Source organism: Rhinolophus sinicus, chromosome 16, assembly GCF_057876585.1.
Source record: "Rhinolophus sinicus isolate RSI-liver-muscle chromosome 16, RSI-T2T, whole genome shotgun sequence".
Classification (NCBI taxonomy): Eukaryota; Metazoa; Chordata; class Mammalia; order Chiroptera; family Rhinolophidae; genus Rhinolophus; species Rhinolophus sinicus.
Window position 1 is genome coordinate 42,536,621 of NC_142516.1, and position 25,488 is coordinate 42,562,108.

Here is a 25,488-nt window from a genome sequence, read left to right on the forward strand (position 1 = left end):
TAGTCTTATAGCAACTCAAGAGGCTCAGCAAAATGTTACTTATTTTCTTTAAATCTCTGCAAAGTCGCATGACAAATGCAAAGAATACAACTGTATGTGAAAAATAATTCAAATATTGGAAGTTAAGTGGCTTTCTGAAGGTCATGGTGGACAATAACAACCAGCAAAAAGACTCGGGCCAAAGGAAATTTGTGAAGCCTTCTCAAAGAACAATTTCTTTTGTGACATTTTTCTAGAAGCAATCTTGTCACCACACCCTTTGCCCTGGGTTTATTAAAAAGCCATTTCAAAAATCATTTCTTTCTCTTCTTAAAAATAAAAAGAATTTAGCAAAGATGATCATATCTCCCAACTCTATAACTCTCCATATTTGGAAGGAGGCTAAGAGATGATAAAAAATTTCACTGAATTTCACAGTCCTTAAGGTCAGGAATACACAATTGCAAAGCAAGATAATATAAAATGATCACTGCGAGAGAATTTTCATCCATTTTAGCAAGTCAATTTCTTACAGACATGTAATTTGGTACGACATATCATAGGACCAATGGATTTACACCATCAGTTTAAGACATAAAACTCTTTCTGACATCAGACATGCAACTAGATTCAACTTGCTTGAAAGTAATTACTACAATCCAACTCACTTGCTCAAAATCACTGCAGTGGCTCGAGAATGTTTTTCAAATCAAATGAGAACTCCTAATTCTAAGATTGAAGTAGCTTTGCTGTCAGTTTTTTAAAATTACTTTCCTCATCACACTATATCTGCCCTTTTTGCACTATGGGTCCTCTCTCTTCTCTCTTACCTTGACTGTTTTCACCATAGCTGTCTTACCCAGTTTTAATCCTCAATCCTCCAAGAAACGCAAATAAAATAATGCATCTATTTAAACTGAGCAGCCACTATAGAAACTATTTCAGACAAGCTTCAGTTCCCAGCAGTAACTCTAAAGTTCTCAAACATCTTGTACCCTCTTATATTTATAACCTAGACCCTCTCTGGTCTAGGTTATGTAAGTGACATTAATGTAATTCATTAATGATCAGCAGATTATGTTTTTTACCAATACTTTTGAGCCCATTTATTGTTTTTTGAAATCTAAATAGTCTTATAGAAAAATAGAGAACATAAATAGTGTATGCTGTATGCCTTGCCTGAAATACACTACATCTGGTTAGCCATTTGGATTGCTTCCTCCCACCTCAGGATCTCTGTTTAAAAGAGGCCTTTTCTGACTGTCTAATGTTTAAAAAGTTATACATGAATAGCCACACCAGTTTTACTCACTATAAACCCAAACTGGATACAATAAAGCCACCCATGAAAAAGTAAGGAAGTAGACAAATGGTGACATGATCCTAGAGTGGAATACTACTTAGCAGTAAAAAGGAATGAGCTGCTCCTACACTTAATGACGTGGAATAAACCTCAAAAATATGACATGGAGAGAAAGCATCCATTTTCAAATGATTCTATTTATATACAAGTCTACAAAAGACAACCTAATCTATAGTGACAAAAAGTAGATACCTGGTTGCATAGGATGGGCTGGGGGGCTAAGAGATGAGAAAGGAACACAAAAGAACTTTTTGGGGGGACAGAAATGTTCTATATCTTTCTTGACTGTGGTGATGGTTATAGATGTATACATTTGTACACTTAGAATGGTGCTTTTTAATATATGTAAATTTTCTCCAATAAAGAATACAAACTATTTGTTTGTATACTCGGCTGTGCTATTTTTTATTTTAAATAAATGCAAAGCCTCATAAGAAAACGATTGTTAAATTTTCAAAGTCTGTAAGAAAATGTGTGTGTGTGGGGGGATTTTGATAAGGGTGTCCTGATTTAAATCCTTTGTGGGTATTTTATTTTGGAACTGGATTCAGAATCCAGTTATCAGTGATTCAAAAAAATCCATTGCATTACTTTATAGTCACAACACACTTTTGGCCTGAAAACAGCATTGGCTCTCATTGGTCACACTGTGTAATCACTGGGTTTAAGGCTTGATGATTTTGATATTTGCCTAAAACATCAATAGGAACCATAAAATATCAACATTTACTACCATTAAGGAGACCAGACTCATATGCTGAGAGAAATTTTAAAATACTTGGGAAGTCCAGCATCATTAAAATTAGTGAAATCAAGTCTCATCAGGTGATCACACAAAAAGAGACATTAACTCTCTTTTACGTGTACAAGCTTTTGCATATTGTTGAAGAATCATATTTTATACTCACAGCTTTTGTGTATCAATGACTAGACAGTCAATAAGATGTTGATAGCTACAAGCAGTTCAGATATCCATCATTAGTTCCTATGTTGAGGCAATTAATTACAACTTTAAGACTTCACAGACTGAATTCAAGGTGACATTTAAATGTTAAAACTAATTTGCAAAACAGAATTTAAGTATAGTTGTGTTTGAGATATGATTATAATCACTAATATGAGATTATGAGAGAAAAAAGTGTGAAGACATATTAGTGATAATTTTGTTACAAAATCCTTAATACATTTTCTCTAGTGCACTCAAGGTAACTTAATTAATTTCAACCCCCAAACACAGCATTCTAATTCACAACATAGTTCCACAGCTTTATCCTCATTTCAGGGAGTAGAAGCTATGGTGTATGAAAACATACTTTTAAGATTCTTTTTATGTTTGGTGTTTTCCATTTTCAAAGCACTTTTCATTCAACTCAGCTTTCTCATTGTGTTTGGTATTAGTTACCCACATTCTATAAAAAAACAAGATATAAAAACTTTAATTGGCTTCCTCAAAGGCCAAAAGAAATATCAACAACAGACTCTCTACTAGAATTTAAAGGTTCTTAAGACTGCGGAAAAACCACAAAACTACTCAAACATAATACTCTTCATTAGCTAATTATATCCGGTATACAGATATTAGTCATATAGTGCAAACACATTTTAATTCTATTTTGAAGATGGATTTTAAGTGTGAAACCACACACAAGCTTATGTGTAAACTTATGTACTTAAGGATAAAAAAAATACAACAAACAAAACAAAACATCCCAAAGTCTAACAAACCTAACACTATCATTTGAAGACCATCACGGAGAAAACAGCTTTCATTTGTAGAAAATATTTCTAAACCTCACGTATTTGTAGGCATGAGTCAAACATGCTGATGGGACAAATGGATATTTTGGATACAAGACTCTAGATTAAGCAATGATCAAGCGTTTTGCTGTCAGGGGTTCTATATTACTCTTCCCATGTAGATATTTAAGTAAATCATCCACCAGACAAAAGAATAAAGGTAAAATCTCTATATTACGTGTGATTCACATCTGTTTTGTAATTGAGCAAGAAGATAAGCTCATATATACAATGATCAATAAATACAAAATGAAAAGTTTTAAGTTAATACAGATTTAATTACTATGAGTTCATAAAGCACAGGGTATAAAACATAAAATATTGAAGGAAAATCAGGTAGCATTTCCAGTGAGCAGATTTAGGTGGAATCAAATGCTTTCATTCCTCTTTTTCTTTACGTTATACAAGAGAAAAACTAAATGCCTTATTTCTGCAAATGAGATCAGGACTGCAGGGAAACATCTAATTCTATTTCACCTCTGACACTGACTAGATGAATAATATTTCACTTTGACCTTTCTTCAAAAACATGATGGGCAGATTATCAATTAAGGTGCATTATGTAGCTTTAACATAGCTACCAACATCATATCAGCATGCTAGGTAGCATAGATGAAATATTATTTGTACTGTGAAATAATAAAGTAAAATACAGATTTACCCTTTCAAACAGTAACACACCAGATATCACTTTATACCCTCAAAAAAATCCAAACAAACAAAAACCAACCAACCAACCAACCAACCAACCAACCAACCAACCAAAAAACCCAACCACATTTCAAAACCTTTAATTTCAGTTCAACACATGGCATGCTTTAATGGTTTCAGCACTTCTAATTCTTTTAATAAATGTTACAAACTGAAAGCAAGACAAGTAGGTATTAAAAATATATTGGAACATCTTAAAATTACCAGCCCTACCAGTGGAAATAAAATGATGGCAATTAAAAGTAATAAAGGTTATTAAAAGTTAAGACCTTGGAGGCTAAGAAGTCATGTTAGACTGTCAATTGTTTTCCCCATGGTGGGAAATCAGTTAGAAATTAAAAAAACAAAAAATGTAGTAGTTTAGTTGTGGTCAAAGAAAGAGTCAGTGGGGATGGGAAGGTTTCAGCAACATGCTGGTAGAAAAAAAGAGACTTACATAGTCTGGGAGGGCAGTGAAATGGAAGGCGTGGTAACCTCGCTCACTTAGTTGTCATTTTTGATTTTCAATGACATTTTTTTCATTCTTTCGCCTAGTAAAGATGACAGAAGGTCCTAATTTATTATCTGATGTCTATTCCTGTTCCTAGATTTAAGAGAGTTTAACTGTATACAGTCATATAATCCAAACACAGACACTTCGAAAAAACACACAAAAAACTAAAGCACCGATGTGGCATGCATTAAATTATAATTATAACTGTACCTGTTAAACCAGAGATAAGGACTTGGGGGAAAAGTCAGCCCACACAGCCCAGGTACTTGGGGGAGATGGGGTGGTAGATTGACAGGTGCCTCCGATTAAAGCAGTAGAAAGAAGGGAGGATATTATAACAAAGAGCTAAATTCTTCCTGAAATGATACCAGCCATGGATTCCAGAAGAATGCAGAATGAAAGTCCTCAGCATGGCTCTATGGTCCACATATCCAATATACACAAACAGAGCTGGTCAAAATGCACATTACACGCCACAATAGATAGTCTCTACGTTAGATGCCTTCTGTGGTTAGGCTGCATTTTACATGATGAGAAAACTATCAGCGACACTTAACATGATTTGGCAGATCATTTGGGCTTGACTGAAGGGGACATAAAGGTGCAGTGTAAATTTCGGTTTCTGTATGTCAATCATACCATGGCCAGATCAGATCAGGCAATGCAATGGGACCTCTGACATTTCCTTCCACTTTTTGGGTGCACTTCAACATGTGTTCGGTTGGCATGCGGAAGGTGCTCAGAAAATATTTGTGAGTAAATGAAGATACCACATAAATTAAATTCCACAAAGAAAACCACCCAGATGACAAAATCCCTTGATTCTACAGCTGATTTGTACATTTTAAGGAGCACGAGGGAATATTCAAAAAAAGAGAACAGAAATAAACAAAGAAGGCTTTTCATAAGAAGAAAGGAAAGAGATCAAGAGAGAAAGAATAATACTGGAAAAAATAAATAAATAAACAAAACTCAAAAAACACACCAAACAACTTAATGCCAAAGTCATCTCCTGGCATTGCAGATGTTGGTCACTAGCAAAATATTGGAATTTGCATTTTAGTTCTCTAGTGGCGACTATCACTTCTGTTCATTTGGTCTCATACAAATACTTTCTTATTCTCATACTTAATCTCAATTAGATTCTTTGATAGGTGGGTGATATTTACTCCACTTATTTTTAAAGAAATTATCTCTGGAGGAAGTTTTAAAGTCAAACGGTGTCTGAAATTCAGCTAGGATTATTCACAACATGAACAATGTTTAGTCAGTTTCCATGGGTATGTATTCATTGGTCTATGTTTATTTTGAAAAACAAATCTTCAAATGACATCTTAACTATAACAGATGATTATTATTACTTATGAAGCAGCAGGATAGAATGATCTTAGTTCAATTAAAATTGTTAAAAATGAAGGTACCATTAGCACAAAAATGTTGATGAGTGGCTTTCATCTTCAGGGCTCCCTTCACTGTGAACTAATGTCACTACAGGATCATTTATAGAGTGCTACTATAACAAGAGCACAGCGAAAGCAGAAGGAAGTTCTCTGCACCCAGCTCATCCTATGCAACTCCAGGTAATCCCATGCTTAGAGAAAGATGTAGATGAATCTTCAGCGAGACACACTCCTCGCTTTTTCAAGGCCAACCTCCTACCCTGAATAGGAACCTGTCTATGCTCGTCAACAGGAAGCCAGTAGCTGCATCTGGAGGGAATCTCTTCCGTTTCCCAGGTCCATGACACATGTGGGTAAGAGAGGAGCAAGTTTGCCTTGAGGAGAGACCCACATCAGTCTAGATCAGGGGCGTTCAAACTTTTCTCAACAGTTTTCACCAAGGGCCATATTTGGTAAAATACACAAACAGCCGGGCCACTCACTCGAGGTGAAGTACGTATTGCCTCACCTGGTTTATTTAAGTAAACTAAATATATTTTTGGAATTTGCTGCGGGCCAATAAAAAATGGATCGCGGGCCGCAGTTGGCCCGCGGGCCGCAGTTTGGACACCCCTGGTCTAGATCATCTGGCTGTGTTCTCTGACTAGGATGTACTGAATACGGGTACGTCTGAAGAAATGTTAAGAACTTTGTGTGGAATGGACTTGGCAGGATTTGGTGAGAGATTGTTCTTTAGGACGTTAGTTAGCTTCTCTGAAGTTAAGGCTCTTAAGTTAATGGATGGCGAGACCCCAAACCTGATTGGTTGCTACTCTGAGCTGCTTCTGCTTTACCTGATGAGAAGGAAATCCTGATGATGATACTGACCTTCCCATTACAGGAGAGTACCTACCAAGCAATTTGGGAAATTATTTTCTTTCTTTTTAATAAAACACTCTTCAAACAAGTTAAATTGCTCAACATTAGGACGCAAAAACAAGCCCAGGGAAGCACAAGTATTTTCAAATCCATTTCATGCATTCATCCCACTCAGCATTAGAACCAAGTTGCATGGGAAGAGGGTGAGCACCAGTGGCCACATGCTTCTGTTTGCAGGCAACTTCTGTTTTCTTCTGTCTAAGGAGAAATGTTTGGCCATGTGTTCCTGCTAAGGAAGGCCTGCAAAAGCCAGTTGCCCTAATTTAAAATACGGGCTCTTGCTGAGCAATCACTGCATGAACCTCTTCCAAGAATTCACTATTTTTTGTTCATTCAGTTCTTATTTCATAAAAAGCCCATCTTTCTCCAGTCCCAGTGACCTGCATTCTCTCCTTCCCCAAAGCACGTTGCTTCTACTGCTAGCCTTTGCCTTAATCACTTTTATTTGTGGGACACTGGGGAGGGAATGGTAATGCTTAGAGTAGGAAAGAAATTTTCATTTTTTAAAAAAATTCTTCTTATTATGATCATGTTTAGATAAAATATGGGGCTTGCCATCAACAAAATTACAAAACAATTCCACTGGGAGTCCAAACTGTTCAGGGTAATTCATCTATGAAAAAGGGAACTTTAATTGTTACTCTTGGCAGCAATCTAAGAGAAAAGTGAAATATTATACTAAATATTGCCACGTGCAATAGTAAAATGCTCTCTCCTCCTTGCCAGAAGCAGTGTGCAGCCCCCTTCAGAATCAGGTTTGGATCTGGCGACTTAGTCTAAATCCTCTGTTTCCCCCTCTCCAAAACCAACAGAGGTTTTCAGAAGAGCTGTGTTTTTTATTAGAACCATTTGCTCTTTCTAAGTTGCCAAAAAGGAGTAAGTAAAACTAGGACTTTTATTTGGTCTAAAGTTGATTCCTCAGCTTCATGGAGGTCAATGTACTTAGTCTGTGAACCTTCTGCTACGAAGTTCATTGCAGCGTTGAACCAGCCCAGGTTATGTTTTGGTCCCTTCTTTCCCTCAAGCCCCACCCTCCAGCCTCATGGATTTATATAGTGGGAGTTGGGAACAAGTGGAAGCTAATCAAACTGAAACATACATACAGCAAATTACATCCTGGATTTTCTAGAACAACTGAAATTTCAAATATATTTTTCGTGCCACACGTAACAATTACTATTTTGGGACCTAGTGTCTTGATTCGGGCTTCAGAAAATGTGATCTCGACAAGTATTTACAACTCTTCAGATTAAAAGTTTATTGAACACTGCTGTGTTAGATAGTTTATGTGCATGGAAAGGAATTTGATAATACTCAAAAGCAGAGGGATATTCTTGTTCTAAAAATGGAGGGAAGTCTTTTGGTGAAGATGTTAATCAAAAACTATTTTATATGGTATTGGTTACCTGGTATATTTATAGGTTTTTGCTAAGCATGAGACTATAATAAGCTTTTTGCAAATAATTTTTTAAATTACATTTTATATTCCCAGATGAATATCTGCACACATTGAGTATAATTCACTAAAGATATATTAAAATCATATGTAAGATATCATATGTAGATAATATTATTCAGCATCTAAAATGTTTAAGTTGAGGCCCAGAAAAATTAAATGATTTGATATAACCAATGATCTGAAGACCAGAACCTCAATTTTCAAGTAGATATTCTCTATGCTATGAGATGTCATTTTTCATTCATAGGAATATGTAATGATACTAAGATTATTTGGGAGTAAATTTAAGTCTGCAGATAAGACAGAAGGGAATTTTTGTTGTAACTTAAATTAATGGATAAAAATTTAGATCATCTGAAACCTGAGTAAACATACTAAACTTTAGGACATCTGTTTTATATAATTATTTTCTTTTTATTATAACATATATTATGAATGACAACAAACAAAATGGCTACAGTTAGACAGTTTGAGGAAACTATAATCTCTATCAATCATGGGAAAAATAGTCAGCACTTAAATATTATGCACAATTTTAAAGACTGTACATTATAAAGCTTCATAAGAACTTTTAATTTATATAAAGTAATGTCTTAAAAGTATGCCTGTTTTTCTGTTCGTGGAAGTTAAAAAAAAACAAACCAAAATGTATAGAGAGCATGGCCTGGAAACTAACAGTGATACACTCAAGTAAACAATAAACAGGTATTATTTAAGTAAAGGTAATCACTATAGAAGATGAGAAATTTTTAACTACATTGTTACAAATAGCACTCAGATAATCAATAGCAGCAAATAAACTAATTAGGAGCCCCATAGGTCGACTATAGTTGGAAGTCGGTTGTCTTTTAAGAAACTGACATGCTGTGGGAAGCCAAGGAAATCTGCCTTATATGTATTGCTTTAATTAAAAAAAAAGAATCTGCCTTTTATTTACTAAAAGATCAAGTTCTTTGTGTGACAGCACAAAATTTAAAGTTTCTTTTGAGAGGTTCTATTTCCTGCTCTCCATTTAAAATGGGGGGAAAAAATAAAAATATTTTGCCTGTGACAGAATATGAAAGAAATTCTCACCCTTAAAACCAGCAGCATTGGTTTTCCAGTCATTAGCGTTCAAATGTCCTGCACGGGAAGTCCTGACAATAACATGCTGCACGTCTCTCCAGGTCAGAAACGGACTGGGGAAAGACAAGGTAAGAATCATTGTACCAAAAAAAAAAAAGATGGGGGAAGCAGAGAGTCACAAGCAAATTAAAAAAGCGAAAGCAAAATGGCAAAGTACTAAAAACAAAGGGTCAGCGATTTGGGTTTGAGATAAACAAATGCCAAATGCCGCTCTTGTTCTCAACATGGAGAAGGGACATTAGTCTGAGGGAGGCAGAAAATGTAACCTTAAATTTAAGAAATAATATGATATTAGTCAATGTAATTTAGGTTTTAAAAGGGTGTGGGTTTCCAGTTTCCTTAACAAAATGGCTCCCAATTTGGGCCCTTTGTGTAAGAGCTTGCATCATCCTCAGAAAGTTACAATAAGCTAAAGTCAAAACTGAAGTCCTCTGTAACATTCCTTGTTCAGCTGTATAGACAGGCAATTGATTTGTAATTTAACAAAGAACTTAGTAATGTTTAACATTCTACATGTGTGTGGAGTATATGGAAAAAGTCTCAACTAAAACCGAATCCCCATTTTCAGTTTCATAAAAGAAGAGAATATTGTACAGGACCCAAAGCTGGCCTCCAAGGTAAACACAGCTACGGGTGTATTCTTGATTTGCAATAAATAGTTATTATTTTAAATTATTGGGAATCTATTTCTTGTGGCTGTTAGCTCTGAAGAGCACAACAAAACTATTGAACAGGCGATACTTTCACAGGAGAACTGCAATGTTAATCAAAACACAGAAAACAAATCCAAATACATATACACAGACTTTTGTTCTTTTTTAAAGTATATGCATATACCGGAAGGCATTTGTATCAGTGCATTCATGAAATTCTAATCAGGATACTTATTGAGTTTAGTTTTGAATGTGAGGTGTGACAATCTTTTTCTTAACGAAGAAATGGCAATTACCACACAGCTTGTGTAGTGATTTTCTTTTCTTGTTTGCCACATTAATTTTAGAAGGGTACTTGCAAAGGATGGGTCAAAATTTGGGGGAAGGGAGACAATAACTCACTACCTTCCTTGAAGTGTGATGGGCCATGTGGTCATCTCTATGTCCTGACATATGCTCATGGATTGACACTGGCATCTTCTAGGCAGAGGGAGAACCTGGTACCTATCTTAATTGAAGCTAATTTTCAATGATGGAGTTGCACATTGCTTCACTTTATACTACATTTCCCCCATCACAATCACTATATACATGTTTTTATGGATGGTCATCTAATGAGAAGGGGCCCAGTGATCAGATTCCAGTCCTTTCATTTTCTACCTATGTGAAATTGACTTCTCAAAAATCAGTTTCCCCACTTAAATTACAGATGCTAATATCTACTTTACCTCATTGTATTGAATGAATCAAAGCACTACTAAGTACTTCACGTAGTTCCTTGCACATACTAAGCCATGAAGAAGTGGTAGATAGTAAAAAATTATGAGCAAAGTTTTGCAAAATTACAAGCTGTACATCCTACTTGGTGGTTGAAAATGGAGACATTTATAGTACTATAGAGTTCTGATACTTAGTTGTTATGATCTCAGGTTAAAAATGAAAGGGGAGTTATTACTCTCATTTTTAAAGTTTTCAGAGGGGGCAAGATTGGATCTTGACTATTTCGTAAGGTTTCATTAACAAAAGTACTTAACACTAAGGAAATGAAAACCCAACCACGTAAATTTTTTAAATATAAGAACAATGAAATCATAATCATTTTTGTTTTGTTTTGATACAACATTCATTAGAAACCAATATAGAACCTAATAAGGCACAAAATTTTGATGAAAGATAGATCCCAGGAGGCAGGAAGTTTTGCTTCTAAAACAAATAGCATGATGTGGCCCTTCGCTGCCTGATACTGAATCCACATAATAATCCAGTAGACTCAGTGCACTACTGTGAGGAAAATTAGGAAATGAGCCAAGGGGTAATTCTGAATGTTAGTCTCAACATAAGATGTTCTAGCTCTGCCTGAGATGTGATGCTACTCTCCTTTCTCTTTCCCAGTGTAGTTATTGAATGAGGGACAAAAGCAACAGCAACAACAACAACAACAACAGCAGCTCAGTCTGGAAAGACATCCAGCCACTTACTTATGGTAAAACAGAATCCTGGAAAAATGTTTTTTTCATGAGCAAATGGCAAGATACCAAAAAAGTATACTGGGATTTGATAAATATCTCTAAATCAACCTAGTGATTTAAAAATAACATTTAACACACAGTTAAAACTTCCATATTTTAAATCTTACCCTTTGGGGAAAAGAAAAAAGAAGAGAAACAAGTTTCCCATGTTACCTATCATGCGGGGGCAAGATTCCTTCAGAAATATCAAGGGCAAGGTTTTGACTATTGGGAACCTTAGCACGAAAATATAATAATAGTAACAAAACAGGGAACATTTATTTTTTACCTTAAGCAGTTGTATTCAGGTAGATTTGGGAAGCCTCCTGCATTCAACTCAGCCTGAAAAAATAAGTTAGCTGCTCTCATGCTGAGTTACAAAAACTAGTTCTTCTTGGAGTGCTTGTAATTAGAAGGAAGAAATTAGCTTCAGGAAATTAGAATTACACATGGAAAGGAGGCATTAGGATAATTTTACTCTGATGTTTGATAATGTACAAGTTCAGAAATAATTTTTCAAAATTTCCTGATTTTCACCAAAATAAAATGGGAATATGGGAAACCAGTGGATTCTGAACCAGTGGTTTTTCTACCTGTAGGAAGATAACAAATGAGATCAGGAAACAGCTATAGGTGAATTTGCTAGTATCCTGAGAGAACTTTTATTGGTGACGAAGTCTCATTCACATTTTATGGTCCATTGGTATTTATCCTGACAAAGATGATGTAAATGTGAAGAAGGCAAACTATTAGACATCTGGGAAACCATGTACAGCGTGAAAGCAGAGGAAGGAAGACTGAGTGCCCTATGCTAGAGCTCTGCAGTTCACAATGGTAGTTTAGGACTCCCTAAAACATAACCCCTTCTGCCAAATACCCCGGACCGACACTTCATTGGCCCCTGAAAACCAAGACCCCTTTCACCTCTAAGAACAGGAAGACTGAGGATCAACAGCTTTGGGGGCAAGCAATAATCAACAGGCTGAAAATCGAACCAACCTGGAGAAAAAGAGTAGTTTTGCTCAACCCTGAGCCTCATGACCATTGCCCCATAATACACCACACGCAGTTATGCCACACATCTCTCAGGTTTTTCTTGGAATTATTGACAATTACCCTTAAATAACAATATACACGAAAACAGTAGCATCTATAAATGCCTGCAAGATGTGGCTAGTTATGTACGACTTTTTATGGCAATAAAATATACATGAGTTTCTGGTGAGTCCTGTATATATAATCTTTTCCTGTTAGGAAGTTTTGCATCCTTTAATGGCCTTGTAATAATAACCAACATTTAGTAAGCACTTGGCGAGGGTCAGGCACTGCATGTTGTATATACATGATTATTGTGTCATCTGAAAAATTGTATGGCATAGGTAATATTTTTACTCCCATTTTATAGATAACATATTTCATAGATAACATAATTGAGGTGCTGAGTTACACACAGTAACTCAAGTACATGCAGGTAGTTAGTGGTAGAGCTATAATTCAAACGGCTGCACTTGGCTGCAGAATGTGTGCTATCAATCACTAATTAACACCAATTCCAGATAGACCCACAAAGGTAAAAATGGATATACACACAGTGGTTTGTCAGGTGATTCTTTGACAAGTGGATCAGGAAGTCAGGTGTGTCATATCATGTCCTCATGGTGACACAATTTTTGTATCCTCACTGTCTCTCTGAACACATGTGGCTGATATTTATTTACCACAGCACAGGAGATTCTTGAGTTTTAATTTCATTTTAAGATTCCAGAAGCCTAACATGGGCACACTATCAAAGATAGAAAGATATAAAACTAGGAAAATTATATTATGTTTATAATATAATATTTCATAGTTCTATAATGTCATAGCATTATTCAATTTTTTTCTTAACACTATTTTTATGAACTTGTCATGTTGCCTGACATGCTCACACTTTGATGGGGTTTACAGCCTGGTTAGGTAACTCTTCTCCAGTCAGGGAATCCCAGCTGAATCTCATCCCAAACATTTCTAGTTTCCAGCTGCAAAAACAGGATAATTAATGACACTATCACTACCTGGTGTTGGTATTACATTTTTGTTCTCAGCAGTGCACAGTATTTCATGGGCCCAACAGTAGATTTAGAAGAAGTAGGACATATCCCAAGAGAAAAATTTTGTGTAGTGCTTCTTGTTGGGCCTCTAAGTGCAACTTCTTGTGCTTAAATTTAAAAAAAATTCTCTCCCCAAGAGTTTTCCCAGATAATTTTGCACATGTGTTTGAAATAAATCTGTATTTTGTGGTCCTTAAAAATAAGGACTAATTTTGAATCTTGAGTGACTCACTCACCTGCATTTATTAAATGAAAAAAGAACTAACCTTCTCCCCAACCCTCAGATAGATTTATCATCATAACCATTTAAGGGGAAACTGAGAAAAAGGGCAACATATACACAACTTAGTACAGAAAGAGAATTTATAAACAACAGGAGCAACAGGAAATCCCAATAATGAAAACTGTTTCCTAAACAGGGCAATGTTCTTCAAATATGAGTGACTCCATCTATTTGATGTTGAGCAATTATGGGGACCAAACCCACCAGGAAATTGCACGACGAACCAGGAATCAGCCAAATAATCCAACTTTAAATATTAAACAAGAAATCAACAACAAAACCAGTCTCCTTTTATGAGATGTGATAAAAAAAAATATGTTGAACGTTTAAATTAAAAAAAAATTACAGTAAAAGATATATTGCCATTAATCCCTCTCAATATATACCCCTCTCACTTGGAACACACTCATCTGATTGTTCTTGCCACTTTTTGAAGCAGTTCTGGAAGTCCTCTTTCATGAATGTCTTTAGTTGTGCTGTCGTGGCTGCCTCAATGTCCTGAATCGATTCAAAATGTTTACCTTTCATGGTCATTTTGACTTTGGGGAAGAGCCAGAAGTCTTACGGTGCCAGATCCGATGAATAAGGTGGATGAGGACACACTGTAATGTTTTTGACAGAAATTGCCGTATACCAGAAGTGATGTGTGATATGAAGCCTTTCCACTGTGTGATCACAAAATACGGTGAATGCTGCTGCCGAGTGCCATCCGACAGAAAGGCAGGGATCTTCAATATAGGAAGTGATGCCTGGAACCTTAGTAAGTGTGTGACAAGTTTTGATTTGTTTGGTGCAGTCAGTCGGGTGTGAGCTAGGTTGAGAGGTGTGTTTTAAAGTGTACCATAAATCATCCTCCATCATGACAACACTCCGTGTCACACATCACTTTTGGTATATGGCAATTTCCGCCAAATAAAAACATTATGGTGTGTCCTTAGTCACTGGATCTGGCACTGTGAGACTTCTGCCTCTTCCCCAAAGTTAAAATGATTCAGGACAACAAGGAAGCCACGACAGCACAACTAAAGACACTCATGAAAGAGGACTTCCAGAACTGCTTCAGAAAGTGGCAAGAACGATGGGATAAGTGTGTTCAAAGCAATAATAGCAATGTGTCTTTTACTGTAATACACATTGATGGGGATTAATAGCAATGTGTCTTTTACTGTAATAATTTTTTTTTATTTAAACATTCACCATACTGTTTGATCACACCTCGTATGTTTCTTAAGAACTGTATAACACAGAAATGAGAACAAGCAGCCAGAAAATTATTATCATTGTACAAATGTTAAATAAGTCAATGTTTATGGGAAAAGAACTGGTTATGAGCTGGAGCAACAAAGATGAGGCAGAAAGTGTTTAAAGCCTGCTGAGATTGGTGAAAACATTGTTCTGACTGCAGCCAGTGCATGCCAATGATGATTCAGGAATAAAATACCAACCATCCAACAAAGGAAACCAATCTTCTTTTTGGCAGTTAATGAAGACCCCAAAAGTACTGTCAGATTGTCAGCCCCAATGCGAGCAAGAGTATATTGCTAACGGAAGTGTGTTCGTTTAGTTTTGTGTTCTACATTAATTCCAAAGTTCCAGGCCTAAAATTGAAAAGTTCTAGAAAACAGATTTAATACCTCCAGATTTAGAAATGTGACTTGTATTGGTATCACCTGGATACCTACTTAGGATCGATCCACACCTGAACCAAAGCAGAGAAGATAAAATAAAAGAGAAAAATTGGTTCAGGAACACGCACATCAGATTTTTATTACACTCCCTTGGAAAAACAATCACTGGTACCCTGAATTTAACATAAACCAAAGGTACAGAAATTTGGTCTCTTAAACAGACTTAAGAGAAGATAGCCCCTAATTTGCAAAGAAAAATTCTGTCATTTAAATCGAAGTGCCTTCTTTCCTTTATAAACCCTGGCTTCTCTGCAGGGTTTGTCATTACACCTAAAAGACATCAATTAAGTTTTAACAGCCTTATAAACTAGTAATATTTTGTTTGCAAGATCAACAATTATTTCCTTGAAACACTTTGCCACATAAACTCTTTTGGAATCAAATCTGATGACTGGTCAGACAGAAGAAGTACACTAACTTGAGACCACATGCATTGACATCAATTCACAATAATTAAAATTTCCACCAGTTATTCTGTGCACTCAATTCCCTCCAACAGTATTACCCTGAGACCATAAATTCTGGCCACTCTAAAAGCTTCTCTCTCTTTATGCAACCCACATCCTAGAATCTAAATCTGACCCTCATTTTCCCTCCCCAAACCCTTTGCCATCTTTTGAAGTAGGCAAAATGTGACAATCTGAGAGCTTCCTTTGTAAGCTTATCCCAGTCAAGCTGAGAAACGCAAGTCTGGGAAAGAAGATGGAGGACATTGTTCCTTTTTTTGCTAATTTTTTGTAGGCTGTCCAGCACTTGGCATGAATAAATACGCAATTCTGAACTAACTGACCGAATCCTGCAAGAAGACATTGTCACCTCCATTATTTCCATTTTTAATTTAAATTTGTTCTCAACACAATAATAAACATAGCCTCTAATCACACAAGAATGGTGTAAATTGTGTGTTACCGTGTTTCTCTGAAAATAAGACCTAGCTGGACCATCAGCTCTAATGCATCTTTCGGAGCAAAAATTAATAAACAACCCAGTCTTATATTATATAAGCCCCGGTATTATATTATATTATATTATATTATATTATATTATATTAATTATATTATATTATATTATATTATATTATATTATATTATATTATATTATATTACATTATAAGACCCAGTCTTACATAAGACCAGGTCTTCTATTATATTAAAATAAGATCAGGTCTAATATTAATTTTTGCTCCAAAAGATGCATTAGAGCTGATGTTCTGGCTAGGTCTTATTTTCGGGGAAACGTGGTAATCAGGAAGACTTGAGGTAAATCATGACCGGCTACCTAATAGTTCGGTAACACTGGGCTATTTACTGAACCTCCTTGTGATTCAGCTTTCTCAGCTAAAATGTGGAGACTTACTCTGTGTGGTGGTTGCAAGAATTTCAGGTAATGGATATAAAGTGCCTGGCACAACATAGGCTCCCAAAGACAACAGTCATTATGATTTATTGACATGAACAACCTATCATCTCAGAATTCGACCACTTTCTGAATTTATACTAGCCTTTGACGAATCTCTATTTAATTAAAATAAGTTTTCTTCTATGTTCCTAAATTTTAATAGTATGTTGTTTAGTTTCTGTAACAGATGAACAAAATGGCATTTTAAACACCTTGATATATTTTTGTTTAGTGAAACAATAATGCTACTAAGATCTATCAAAAATATTGGTTTTAAAGAACCAGTGGTGTAGAAGGAAAGCTGACTGGCTGAGAAAGAAACTGTCTGTACCCATTGTAACAAATCCTCTCTATTTGTGGGCAGATCTTCTCTCTCCATGGCTGGTCATTGATGTGATATAGAGGATGGTGAAATGTTCTTTGGTTTGATAGTGGAGTTCTTTATAGTACCAAATATTAGAACGAGGACTTCGAACATACTTATTTGCTTCAGTGAACTGCCAGACGGAAATGTTTTTGAAAGTCTTCTACACAGTTCAGGGATTTGCATAGTTTTCACCTCAAAAGCAGACAGCTGAACCCTTGGACAGGCAGCAAAAATTGTTGCTTGCATCTCTGTTATTATTATTATTCTAAATTACTTTACAGTTTTCTTTTTTATAGTTAAATACAAACACTTAAAATGATATGCTTATCAAAGTATACTTTTTTAAGCAAGGATTTTCAATGTTCAATTTTCATTTTAAACTTTAATGAAAAATCACTAAGCATTTTGGATTCTAGTATTTTAAGTAAATATTATTCTGTTTATTTTAGAAACTCCTGGTTTGTTATGTCAACTCCTAGCAGTCTTTCTAATAATTAGACATGAATAAGGAACAAAAATTATTTTTAAACAATTACGCATAAACATACACACTAAGGAAATGATTGACTAAGATGAACAGAAATCTATTACAAAATTTTTGTAGGTATTTCAAATAACCCTATGGCTGATATGACTGGAATGAGAAAATTAATTTTTAACTTTGCCATACTTTACATTAAGAAAACAAAGCTGGCTTGTCACCTAAAGGAAAGAAGGGGGGGTGGGAAGTAACAAAAAACCCTAAAAACCTCAGCCTTATTTCCCTGTCTCCGGAATTAAAGATCCAAGATATTCACGGGCTAAAAATGCAGGCACATAATTCTCCACTGGACAGGTATTCCTTTTTTATTTTCAAGACAGCCCAGTATTAACTCTGATATCTCTCCTGTTCTGTTTTCAGAGTCTCAACTCCCAGAGGTTATGGCAGGAAATAGGGGATACATTCGAACTTTATTTGTCATTGTCTCTCCTACTATATATGTTGGGACATCAAAATCATGTTTTCCCAGACTTCCTGATCGTGAGGGGTACACAAGAAACAGAGTTCTGACTAATAAAACATAAGTGGGACACTTCTGGGCATTTTTGAGACAGCCTTTGCTTTCCTGCTATATGCATTGACTAATCATCCTTCATTCTTTCCTTCCTCCTTATACCTAAATATGGATATGAGGGCTGGGACTGCAGCAGCCATTAAGAAAAGATCAAGAGAGTAACGTAGACTTTGAACTTGCTAGCTTTGAACTTCTGAACCAACATCTTGACTTGTGGATTTCCTGTTGTACCAGTCACACTTTCTTGCTACTGAACACAACTCCTAAAAGAAATATCTCTAAAAGTACAGAGTATTAGATAGCACTTATTGAGGGTTCACTGTGTGCTGCACTGTGAAAAATACTCTAATATTCATTATTTCAATTGATTTCTCATGACAATCCTGTGAAACGGATACTATTATTCCTTTTACTATCAAAATAGGACCACCAAAGCACAGAAGGGTTAATGAGCTTGCTCAGGGTCACATGCGGAGGAAGAGCTGAAATTGGCCATGGACAGTCTGACTCCAGAGCCCTAGCTCTGACGAACTTCACCACTGTCTTGTGCTAGAGGGGCCACAGGGGAGCATCAGGTTAGCCATACTTGTAGGAAATGCCTGGTAAGGTTCGGTTTTGGTCGTAGGTTAGGAAATGATCATGTCCTCATCCAACATACTCACTTTGGAGGGATCTTTTCTAAGATCTTGGTATTGACTGGGGGTTTTGCCCATCATCCCACCTCCTTCAAAGGCAGATCTGAGTAGGTCTGTGCTTGGATGCTAAGTGGAGAAGAAACAGTATCACACTGTTTATAAAGCCAGAGTTTCTCATTGAGAATGAACAAAAATAAAAAATAAAAAAGAATGAAGTAAAGGCAAAAAGGAAGGAAGAAGGGAAAAGAAACATAAGAGGAGAGTACAAGGGACAGGAGAAAGAAGACAAGAGAAAGAAAGAGAGAGGGCAGTAGAGAATAAAAACAACATTAATGTGGAATCTATGGAAAACGGTGCAGAAAAAAGAAATAAATTAATAAATAAATCAAGCTGAGATGTCAAAATACAAGTGAGAGAAAGACAGGACTATAGAGTCCTTAGCAAAAGCAAAGTTTGCTCTGGACAAAGTAAACTGATAGAGATTTGGATATTGTGGAAAATCGAGTTAATGATGTGGAAGGTGTAAGAACTTCCTGCATATTGTTTAGGAAAATAATGAAGAGTTGAGAAGAAAAGACAAGATGACAGATTTGGAGGACAGAAAACAGAAACCCACTTCAGGATATTAGCTTTGTCTTCCTATGAGGACTACCATTTATAAAATCTGTACTATTTACTCACCAGGTTCTCTACTGGGTACCCTACATACATACATATATACATAACTTCACTTATTACACACAAAACAACCCATGAGATAGACATTACTATTTCCTTTTCACAGATGTAGAAACTAATGCTTAGGAAAGTTAAATATCTTTCTCAAAGTCATAGAACAGTGAGAACCAGAACTGGGCTTTGAAGCTAGGTCTCTCAGACTCGACGGCCCAAGCTCTGAAGTCTCATGCTAGATTTTGCCAGTAATCAAAATTACATTAGATTAAAAATGTCCAAAGTAGATTGAAAGGAATCAGTAAGTTTCAGGAAATATTAAGAGTTGCATCCCCTTAACTCACCCTTAAATCCATCTATTTTCATTACAAATACAAAGAAAAAATATCCTAAAAGCTGCTCTTCAGGATTTAAATAAAACAAAACAGGATTTGTCTTAAGACGTCCTCTGCAAAGCTAATTTCAGCAAACAATGAAAGAACAGTTAAAGCTCTTGAAAGGAAACGAACCCAAGAATTTGATACTAAGCTCCTTGTCCTTCATGAGTAAATTCAGAAGACACACATCTGCAGGACTGAGAAAGCAGACTAACCCACCTCTTTAAAAACACGCACTCTGAAAACCAAAGTAAAACAAACAAATAATTTAAAGATCTATTTCAGCTGATGAATAAGTAAGTATAAACTGAAAACCTTAGAATGTGTAGTTGTTACCAAAGACTAGCGATAGCTCTAAAATAAATTAAACTGAGTTGGACTTATTACTTTAACACAATTTTTCTGAAAAGAAAAATCATGCTAAGAAATAAATTAAAATAGTCTGTTGCATACATTCCAATTATGGTATTAAAGATTGAGAAAGAGCGTAGATAGGAGCAATAAGTACATAACAAGGAGTCAAAGGGGATGACTCCCTTATGATAAGATATATTTATTTTTAACTATTAGCTTTATTTTTTAAAATGGATACGTTAGTTACCAAAATTATTTTAAAATGAACTGTTTAACCTAAAACCGTGAAATATATAAACTAAAAATTAAAGAATGTGCATAGATTTTCCATAAAACACACAAAAATGTATGAATGGCAAAATCAGTTGCAAAAAATATGACATCTGAGAAAAAAAACAACACTAAAAAGGACAAAGTAGTAGAATTTAGCTGAAAAATAAGATACTGTCTATGATAAGTATTTAACATCATTGAATTTGTGCATCAAAATGTAAGGATCAAGGACTTTAAGAAAAAAGCACTGAGGGAACCACGCTAGTGTTCAGATAACTTAATCTATTTATATCAGGAGAAAGAATATGGCAGATTTGTTTACATATAGGTATAATTTAGTAATATTAAAATATATTCCCTACAAAGAGTAATTTCTTTTTTTAAGGATTCATGGATCAATTAAAGAATGTTTAAAGAAAAGTTGAAGATATATTGGGCCAAAAGGAAATCTCAACAATTGCCCTAAAGAAAAACAATACCTCACAAACCATCAGTGTGGTTGATTATCTAATCTTACTATCCGGCCACAATACAGTGGAAAAATAAAAGTCAATAATAAAGCTCATGAGACGAAATTTGTTAAACACTTAAAAATACTATTTTCAGTTGTCATTCTACTAAAGAGGAAGCCAAAACATGATCAGAAAATAATCACAGCCAAAAGTGTGTTCAGACGTATATGTGCATCTTTAAAAAATTGTTTTAATGTAAAAGGAAAAATAAATGAATCATGATTCAACTAGCAAGATTCATAAAAGCACAAAGAGTGATCGTAAGGAAAACAGGAAAGATATTAATGAGATTAAAAAAAAGGACAAAGGAAAAAAACAGCATTACTGATGAACAAATCCAAACAGTGGCCTTTTGAAAAAAATTAAATAAATAACAAGAACATCTAATAAAGAAAATAAAATAAAAACACTAATAAAATAAATTCTAAATGTTAAGACAGACATAAAAATCAATACTAGGTAATTTTACAGTATTAGGAAATCTATATCTAATCTATATCTCTATAACTATATGTAATAACTGCATTAAATACAATTATACTACAGTTATATGTGTAACAACTTATAACACTTGGCCAATAAATATGAAAATATAATGAAATGGACATGGTTCTGGAGAATATAAATGAAAACATTAAAACTAAAAAAATTATTGAAGAATTACCTCTCAAAAAGCTTTAGGGCCAGATGGTTTTCTTCAAACATAAGGAAAGTGATCCCAAGCATCTCCAGAGAAAAGAAAAGTTGCAAAATTTCACAATGTATTTTGTGAATTTAACATCACTTTATACCAAGAACTGGTAGAGATAGAGGCCAATTTCAAGGTCAGGCCAATCTGGGTTAGGAAGCCTGACTCTTCACTTACTGGCTGTACTACTACCTTATACATGAAGAATAAATGAAGCAAACCATAAAGAATAAACTATATTGTTTTCTACCATAAGTACACAATTATTATTAGCTAGCTGCTGTAAAATAATATAGAATGAATATGAACACATACACACACACAAACACATTGTTCAGTAAAAAATAATCTCACTCAAAAAATAAACACAAAGACATAAGTAAAATTTTCTAAAACTAAACCAATATCATCTTACGAAGTACATCTAATTCATGAACATAAGCAAAGAATAATAAGAAATCTATTATTCTAATAAATCACATCAACAATGCTAGTATGAAAAACTATTTATTAATCAATAAATACTAAGAAAACACCCAAATCCTATTCCTAACAAAACCTTTATAAAACCAAAAATGTTGTAATTGGTTCAATGAAAAAAAGCAAACATCAACAAAAAGTGAAACAAAAGGTTAAAGAAAAAACAACAACACAAGAATCCAGAGACAATCAGGATCTAGATACGAAAGCTTACTGTCATTCTTGATATTTAACAGTTTTGAACCATAGGCTAATATAATAGAAATAATTGTGATGATATCAGCTTCCATATTTTTAATAATTCCATATGTCTAAAGTCATTTAATCCCAGCAACAATCTGGTGATTCTAGATGGTTATCCCACATTTCAGATGAAGAAACTGAAGCGCAACAAGATTAGGAACCATAATTTTCACTTGTTCAAAGCTGCCCCGGTAGTAATAGTATAGAGGCACGATTGAAACTGAAGTCAGCTTGACTCCAAAATTTGACCAATATATAATGACCAATTTATATCATCTTCCAATAAGTACCAACATGAAACGTATTCAAACAGAGATGAGTAGTACTATTGTCAGGTGCCATGTACATATTCCAAAAAACAAACAAGGCAATGAGTTATAATATAATGTGAATTAAAGAGCCTAGAGATAAGAAAAACATACGAAAACAATATCTCTGGTATAAATACTCCAGCTAAAAGGCATAATGGTAATAGCAAAATAAACAGGTATTTACTAGTTCAAAAAATAAATCTATACCAAAGTGTATAGAACTAAAGACACACCTAAAACTTTATTATGCCAGAGACAGATTTTCTTGAATGGGAAAATCAACTGTTGTAAAGAAGCCAAGGTTCATACAATTGTCACCAGGATTGTTTCTGGAACATGGCAAAATGTTTCTAAACTTTATCTGGAAAAATGAACAGGTGAGAATGTTTCAAAAATGTTTAAAGAGTGGAGTGAAGCAGTATTGTCAAAAGAACTGACAGAATAATAGTACAGAAAAATCTAAAAGAGATCTTTATAAATGCAACAACTTAAAGAATGAAAAACAAATAGTTTTTGGAGGAGATAAATTACTTAACAAATGATACTGGACAAATGAGACCCCTATAAAAATTCAATTTAGATCCTCACACTGAACACCACAATAAATTCTAGTTGGCTAGACATTAATATTGAAAAATGAAACAAGAAAACTAGATGAAAATGTAAGTTGGCAATTAATAGATTGGGAGATAGGAAAGTACTTCTTAACCCAAGGGTTCTTCACCTCATCAGTTCCATGGATTACCCTACATTACAGCAAATCCCCTATATAGGTGTACTTGGGTTCATTTAAGGGAGAGGGGCATACATAGTTTTAATCAGCATACATAAAATTCTCCAGAAGGTACCAAAAGATGAGGTCTGACTAATTGAACAATTTATAAAGGACACATATATTTGACTAAATAATTAAAAATAAAGGAAAAAAGCTTTCCATGTCAGAGTAGTATGAAGAAAACTTAAAAGCAAATGATAAATTGATAAAATTTTTGTAATAACTATGGCCAAGAGGTAATTTAATGAATGTTCATATACCAATAAGAAAATTAGCAACATGAAAGATTAGTAGGTGATTGGTAGAGGATTCATAGCATTACTATCCTTTTGAGTGGCTTTGAAACACATTTCTGAAATTCATTTTGAATATCAGTCCTTACAATTCAGGAATTTCTCAACACCCAGTTTCCAATAAGTGAACAGAGAACACACCCACAAAGACCTGAAAACTTCTTCAATCTAATCTTGCTTGATTGCAGGTTGGATAAAGCATGTTTTGGTTAAAAAGGATTAAAAAAAAAAAAAAAAACTAACGGCAAAGGGATGACAAAATGAACAACAAGATCTGAAGGGAAAGAGTAAGGTAATAAAGTAGGAAATATTTGCACAATAAGTACATTGCATATGTTAAGAATATTTGGAACGGGCATCATAGTATTAGGAGTTATTGCACTACTCAAGCATAAAACAGCAGCTGAAAGTTGATTGAGTGGGGAAGACTTTCGATTTTTGTTTATATATTTCTGCATGACTTATATTCCTTTTTACAAACAGTATTATTTTAGTGATAATTAATGTAAAAAACAGTTCTATTGCTAACAATATTGCTGGTTATGGGTTTGCTCTTCCCAGGATATCCCAATATTAAATAGTTATTTGCTTCCAAGATGTTAGTGGCAAATGGAACTAGTGGGTTGTTTGCTAGCACCACTAGGATGAAAAAGGCTCTTAAACTTCTAGATTTTAAAGACTAGCACATTCTTTTTCAATGTGGAAATCAAGAAGATTGGTAACTTTTGCCAAATAAGGACAGCATCATTTCATACAATTAAGGAAATTTTGTATCAAAATAGATAATTTCCAAATAAGTTGCTTAACATTTTTTTTTAAAGTGCAAAATATACCTCCACTTTTAAAATAACCTACATTACATTACCATTACTATTCTCCCTTGCCTGGTGATCCTTGAACATTCTCACTTAATAGCGTCTCTATAGACCAGATGGTCTCTGGGCAAACTTCCAATGTTATGATTTCTCGGACAAACTGAAAACAATTATTTTATATTCCAGGTAAGGTATCACATGTAATTGAGAGTTTTAGGACAATGCAAATTATAAAATTGAATACATCTGCTATGAAAAATGAGGCTATTAGATGTCAACTCCAATGGCACCTAAATTCAGAGCAAGGAATAAGAATTCAGCATGACTAACATGATTACTCCCATATCATGCTCTCTCCAGGAAGCTCTCTACAACATCCTTTCAAGTCAGTTGTAAAGGGTTCTAATAGTAAAATAACAGTAAGACTCTTCTGAGAGTCTATCTTAAATTTCACTCAAGTCTCTTTCCTCCTCCCAACATTCCTAGGTTGTACTCACTCGTACATCGAGTTTTCTTTTTTAGATTAACTAGACTGCCAAATAAAGACAGAAAAGGTTTTTATTGTATTTTTTTCTTAATGGAAGAATAATTTTACATCTTTGAAATGATGGCCAATCAGTTTACAACCATATACAGGCATGCTCCTAAATTTGTTGTAGGAATAAAAAAATTATGGATCATGAAAGGCTTTCCTCCTTTTCATTTGGCCTTTTGTTACCTCAAGCTTGGTCATGATTGCAAGTACTTATTGGATAAAAAAGGTGAAACTTAGT

General features: G+C 34.7%; 1 protein-coding gene across 3 annotated transcripts in view; it reads right to left on the bottom strand.

Moving 5' to 3' along the window:
- PCSK5 (proprotein convertase subtilisin/kexin type 5) overlaps window positions 1–25,488 on the bottom strand; it is a 405,323-nt gene that overhangs the window by 179,099 nt on the left and 200,736 nt on the right. For all 3 annotated transcript variants that reach the window (XM_074330572.2, XM_019736691.3, XM_019736690.3), the window contains exon 10: window positions 9,195–9,298. In XM_074330572.2, the coding sequence (XP_074186673.2) occupies window positions 9,195–9,298 (104 nt within the window). The remainder of the gene's footprint in view (window positions 1–9,194; window positions 9,299–25,488) is intronic.